The following is a 6,575-nucleotide window of genomic DNA, read 5'->3' as shown; positions in this document are numbered from 1 at the left end:
AGTGGGGCTGGACATGATGTTGCACAATCTAGTGGGGCTGACAATAAGGACATAGATGTTGGTCATTTTAGTGGGTTTGGAAATGACAATGAGGATATAGATATTGTTCATTCTAGTGGGTTTGGGAATTATAAAGAGGATGTGGACATTGGTGAGCAAAGTAGGCTTGGGAATGAGAAAGAGGATATACAGTAGAATAGGGTTGACAATGAGGGCAGTGGTGGAAGTGAGGATGATGATGATACGTATATTGTGGATGAGGAGAATAACATGACAGACCCTGAAGTGGACATGAGTGATTATAGAATGAATGTTGATACAGATGTTGAAGATGGGGATGATTTAGAAACTGGCCAGCCACTAGATTTTGGTGAGGATGTAATAGACAATGGCAAGTTTCTTAGTGGGTCAGAATCAGATGAGAATGAGACCAGCAATAGGAAACACATTTTGCACAGTATAAGAAGATCGAATGAAAACATGTCAAAGTTTTATCTTGGCCAGGTATTGAAGAAAAGAAGAGGCTGAGAAGTTGATTAGAAAACATGCAGTTGAAACTAGAAGGGTAACTAAAATTAAACAAGATGATTACATAAGAGTAAGGGAAGTTTATAATGGTTCTTGTGACATCTGCCCCGATCCGACCCGACCCAGGTACCCGTTTCTCTGATCCGATCTCTCTCTTTTATGATTTAATATTTATTTATACTTATATTTTACTTTTAATAATAATAATATATTTTCCTTCCCGCCTCTTTCTCTCTCTTTCTTTCCGCCGTCCCGTCCCTCTTCTTCTCTCTTTCCGCCTTCTTTTCCCTCTTGTCGCCGTCCCGCCCTTAAGCCTTGTTTCCCTCATTTTCTCCTTACTCTTTGCTGTCCTTTGTTCCTTCCCGCCTAAGGTTGTCTGCGCAGCTCCACGCGCCAGACTCCTTACAAGGAAGCCTGCGTGAAGACCACCTGTTACTGCGATACGCGAGACGAATGTCCCCGCAGCGCGCTAAGGATTTTAGTTCTTCCCGCGGTTCGCTATGGATACCGTTCTTCCCGCGACGCGCTAAGGAATATAGTTCTTCTCGCGACGCGCTTAGAATTGAAGTTCTTCCCGCGGCGCGCTTAGAAATGTAGTTCTTCCCGCGACGCGTTAAGGTTGATTCTGTCTGCCTTCGCGCTCGCGCTCTCTTGACCTTCTGTGTCTGCCTTCGCGCTCCAGCCTTCTCGCGCTAACCCTTTGAGTCTTTTCTTCTGTTTTGACCAGCCGTTTGCTTTTGTGATATCTTATCTTTTGAGCCGTTGACCTAATCTGCTTTATGTCTGAAAAGCCACTTTTGGCGCAGCATGCGCACCAACCCCATTGGTTGGCAGAAAAAGTGACTGACATTATCTTTTGAGATCTGCTTTTCCATGCTTGACCAGTACCTTTATCTGACCCCCCATGCCTGTTTACTAGTTCCCTGTCAGCTTTATCTTGCCCCCTGCAGCTGCCATATCTTTTGATATCTTTTGCTTTTGGAATCTTTTGCTTTTTGAGATCTTTTCCCCTTTTTCTAGGGATTGTGTTCCCTAGGGTTTCTCTATAAATAATAATGTTATTTTTCCTAACACTACACACACAAAGCACTTAAACTCTCCTATTCTCTCTTGCTCCTTGCTCTCTCTGTCGTCCTCCTCTCTGCCTCCGTCTTCCTCCCTGTTCTGCCCTACTTTTCCGGTAATATATATTATATATAATAACTTACTTATTAATTATGCTAACTTGTAATCAAGACTTAAAACAAATCATTAAAACAATAATCTTGTTTATAGGTTAACTTGTGCTTGTTTAAAGTTGGTTCTTGCTTTATCTTACACCGCATCGTTTATCAAGTGAGTAATCTCGTACCTAATCCCTTTTTATTTTTTAATGTTTTGGGATGTTCATGTGTTCGTACAAACTTGAGTCTTAAACTGGTTTATGAACTTTAGTCGCGCAGTATCCCATGTGTTGAGGACGTTTACTTGGCTGTTTATTTGTATGTGTGTATCATTAACCGCTTTGTTCGGCCTATTCCGAAGTTTTCATGGATCCATTAGATGAACACGGGAGACCTATCGTTTACGGTTTTCTTTGTTTACACTTGCACAGATGTTTTCTTGTTTTTGTGCTCATTTGGGAGCACGGATTGAACTATGAACTATGAGCTATGATCTATTTAGGCTTGATCACAATCTGATTGCACCCTTGTTAAACACCAGACATACACGTGTTGCGCGCAGATTTATTGTTATCTATTATTATCTATTAAACTTGATTTCTCACCAACACGCAAGTGTTTGACGTTTATTTTAACACATGTTCAGGTTTGCTGTAGCTGTTTTTGGAGCTTGTGGACACGTAGGATGTTTTTACTTTTGGACCTAGATTAAAATGTATCAAGACAAGTTATTGTTGTTCGAATATTTTGCCTTACAATATATTGATTTATGTTGATTTATGTTATCTTGTGTTTACGTTGCGCGTGAGTGAATGAATATATTTATTAAATATTGACACCCAAATAGTGTCACGAGTAATGAAACAATATGTGGCGCCCCGATGTATAATCCGCCTTTGGTCGGGGTGTTACAGTTCTAAGCCAGACTTTGAGGTTGATGAGTATGGGGTGCATGTTGCTAGCCAACAGAAATCTAAATACAAAAAATACAAAGGCAAATGGGCTGATAAGGAAAAAGGAAAAGTAAAGGGGCTAGTGGGAACAAAAAGACAATGGGGAAGGGGCTAGTGGGAAGAAGACCCGAACTAAATTATGGTGGTAAGGGAAAAGGGAAAATTCACATGTTTATCATTGTCCATGGGATTTGTTTCTTTCCAAAGTAAAAGGTTATCAAAGTTGGGTTGTTAGGACATTAAATACCAACCACACATGCATTCAATCAAGGAATATAGATGCTTGCACATCTACTTTTCTATCTGAACATAAGTTAGAACAGATTGAAGAATCCCTATTAAATCAGTTCAAGATCAATTTAGAAGGAAGTATGGTGTTGGTGTTCATAAGATGAAAGCATGCAGGGCCAAGATGAAAGCATAGATAAAAGTTGAAGGGGACTACAAGGAACAGTATTCTTTGCTTAGGGATTATTGTAACATCTCGCATTTTCGTTTATGTTTAACCCAACCTGGGAATAATTTAGATCTTCATTATTACAAAAAAATAATATATTTAAGTTTCTATGTTCAATTTATACCCCTCATACTTTATATAATGTCTAAATCCTTATTTAAAACATAAAAAGTTCAATAATGTACCAAACATCAAACTACAGGGACTAAATATGTAAAAAATGAAACTTTGCCCTTTGTGGCCCTAGGCGGTGCGCTACGGGAACCACCCTAGGTGGCCGCGCGGCACGACGGGGGGTCTGCACAGATTCGCTTTGTTGTTATATGTTTCCTAGTTCATTTTTGGCCTGAAATCGCTTATTTTATAACATAATCGAGTGTTTTAAGACCCAAGAAAAAGATTATAGCTTAGATACATGTTCATACTCCTTAGCCCTTGATCAAGAACAAAATTTACTGGTTATAATATTGAATTAATCATTAAAGGCCCATTCGGTTCTTAATACGAGTAAGTTACCATATTTAGTTCGATTTAGTGAATCCTATATAAACATATCATTATTTCTCTGCCATAAATCATCCCTAAACCCTAATACACAAATCCCAGCCGTCACCTACCTCTTTCATACTCCATCTTCTTCGGTTTTTGCATTATTGTTGAAGATACACTCTTAATCGGTTGACTTTGCTTTTGTACCGACCTTTGACTCTTCGTTGTGGTTGATTCTTTCACTTTCAGGGTAAGTGGTAAACATAGAAATAGTTCATTAACATTCCCTAGTCAATAAACTTTAATCAATTTTGGTGGTTGAAGGGTGTTGACTGGTCAATTTGTTAAAAACTCGTTACAGGGCAAAATAGTCAACTAGTTTGACTTAACGTTTTCTCATACTTCTGATCGGATTCAACATTATCGTAACAAAATTTTAAGGTTACTGACCATAACCCAACTTCCGACTCGCTGTTCGGATTCTGGTCAGTACCAGCTCGCTTAAACGTTTAATTTAACATAACCGGAGTTCTAGACGTTCGTTTCGATCGATTCCAGTGGCATTAAGTTCGTTTTTACTAATATTATCATATCTCAAAGTTTCAGGTTCTGATCATTAATATCATTTGACACGTAGTGAACGACTCGCTTATTCGTTAGCTCGTTTAATCGTATTTACTAATCGTTTGACATTAATCTAAGGTGAGTTTTATTACTCCCCTATTTTACTCAATTTTCACAACGTTTTGGGGACATATGCATATATCATACTATATATATATATATATTAAAAATAGCAAACGTGTAATTGTGTGTGATTAATCAAATATACTTGTTATGTGCTTACTTGTTTATGTGCATTCGTTTGACATATCCCCTTGGAGAGGGTTCTCATATTATTGACAACCGCTTGATTCGCTTGGCAACGGTCTTATTATTATTTGCTCATGGTTGATTTACCGGCGCCCTATTCCCTTGGCAATGGTTTAATCGACAACTTATTTGCTCATGGTTGGATTTCATTACCGCATTTATTACGTTTTGCTTATTTTTCTTATTTATTATATTAACATTATTTTAGTGCAAAACTGGTGATAAACTCACTCAACATATGTTGTTGACAAACTCTGTTTTCTACGCATATGCAGGTTGCTTGAGTTGAAGTATGGACGCTTAGAAAGACCTTAGGGTTATAATAAAGACAAACATGGATTTAAACTTGTTATATTTATTTATTTGAATTGTTTTGTTGTATTTGAATATTGTGTGCAAATTTGAAATAAAATAATTAAATAGATATTGTCACATTTATATTATAATAGTAACTTCGAGCTGTGAGCAATCGGATCACGCCCCGGAATTTCCGCCTTAGGTTAGGGTGTAACAATTATGCTGCTGAGTTGCTTGATAAAAATCCAGGTAGCACTATTAAGATTAGGGTTGAAGTACCATCAGCTCATGAAGCTACAACCAAACAGTTCAAAAGGATATATGTTTGTTTGGCTTCTTTAAAACAGGGGTTTAAAGTGTTAAACAGGGATTTGCTTGGTCTAGATGGTGCATTTATGAAAGGCACCTTTCCAGGTCAGATGCTTACTGCAGTGGGTCTTGATAGCAACAATGGAATCTATCATGTCTGCTATGCAATTGTGGAGTCAGAAAGTTTTAGCTCATGGACTTGGTTCTTAGAGCTTTTGGCAGAAGATCTGGAAATGGGATGCAATTCAAGGTTTACTTTCATGAGTGACAGGAAAAAAGTAAGGAATTAAAGGTTCACTAGCTATTTGTCATTATGTTATCTTTTAACCTTTGTTTATGTTGAACAAGGGCTTCTTCAATCCATTCAAACTTTGTTTCCTTGTGCTGAGCACAGATACTGTCTTAGGCACATCCATGAGAATATGAAGCTTGCAGGATTTAGAGGTATGCTTTACAAAAACATGTTATACAAATGTGCTACCTCAACAACCAAACCTGAGTTTCTTATTGCAATGAATGAGTTAAAGGAGTTCAACAAAGATGCACACTTGTGGTTGTCAAAAATAGCACCTCAATCCTGGTCCAGGTCACACTACTCTGGTTAGTATTTAAAGACTTTAGCATTAATTGGTATGCTTGTGATACTTATTAGACTGTCTGCTTATTGTCTTGTATAATCCTTTAACAGGATTGGCAGTTTCTGATATAATGATTAACAATATGTATGAGGTATACAATGGCAACATTGTGGAAGGCAGGGACAGACCCATCATATCTTCACTTGAGTATGTGAGGGAGTATTTAATGAGGAGGATTGTGACTGTGCTTGGGATTATTGATAAATGTGAAGTCCTTCTAACACCTAGGGCCACACAACTGTTTGAAGCAATCAAGAAACAAGCAAATCATTACAGTGTGCAGTGGAATGGAGGGGATCTATATGAGGTAAGTGGAAAACCTACTGATCTACGTGTTATGAATTTGGCAATGAGGACTTGTAGTTGCAAGTGCTGGGAAATTACAAGTATGCTGATTATATTTGGTTTGAATTAATTGTATCAAGTTTCCTTATTTATATGAAGACTTATATTTGGTACAGGTATGCCCTGCAGACATGCTGTGGCTACACTTTGGTTCATGGCTGCTAATGGAGGAAGGGTGGGGGCATTAGAAAGTTGGGTTCACCCGGTGCACACAATGGATAGGTGGAAGTTGGTTTATTCCTTTAAAATTAATCCAATAAATGGGATGACTTTGGGGAACAAAATGTGAGGCTCCTACAACCATTGTAGCACCCAAGCATCACACCATGGCAGGCAGACCTAAGAAGGCAAGAAAGAGGTCAGTTGTGGAAAAGGATGATGTACCAGCAACTGGCAAATTGACAAGGAAGAACACCTTGGAGCATGTAGCAGGTGTGGGAGCACTGACCATAACGTGAGGACTTTCACAGGCCCACTAAAAAAGAAGGGAAAATGCAGCTTAATGGGATCCTACTTCATTAGA

The 6,575-nt window shown here is 38.4% G+C and overlaps 1 protein-coding gene across 1 annotated transcript; it reads left to right on the top strand.

Moving 5' to 3' along the window:
• Nucleotides 1–270: 270 nt before the first annotated feature.
• On the top strand, nt 271–6,240 carry LOC143588090 (uncharacterized). Its single transcript, XM_077069197.1, has 5 exons — nt 271–457; nt 5,010–5,309; nt 5,418–5,669; nt 5,758–6,014; nt 6,169–6,240. The coding sequence occupies exons 1-5, from the start codon at nt 271–273 to the stop codon at nt 6,238–6,240; spliced, it is 1,068 nt and encodes a 355-aa protein (XP_076925312.1).
• The last annotated feature ends 335 nt before the right edge of the window (nt 6,241–6,575 follow it).

The sequence above is a fragment of the Bidens hawaiensis genome, unplaced genomic scaffold (genome assembly GCF_021521415.1).
Source record: "Bidens hawaiensis isolate Kalapana, Puna unplaced genomic scaffold, B.hawaiensis_p1.1 tig00035978_1, whole genome shotgun sequence".
In the NCBI taxonomy this organism is placed as follows: Eukaryota; Viridiplantae; Streptophyta; class Magnoliopsida; order Asterales; family Asteraceae; genus Bidens; species Bidens hawaiensis.
Note: the sequence above shows the minus strand (reverse complement) of the source record. Positions and strands in the feature narration are given on the sequence as shown.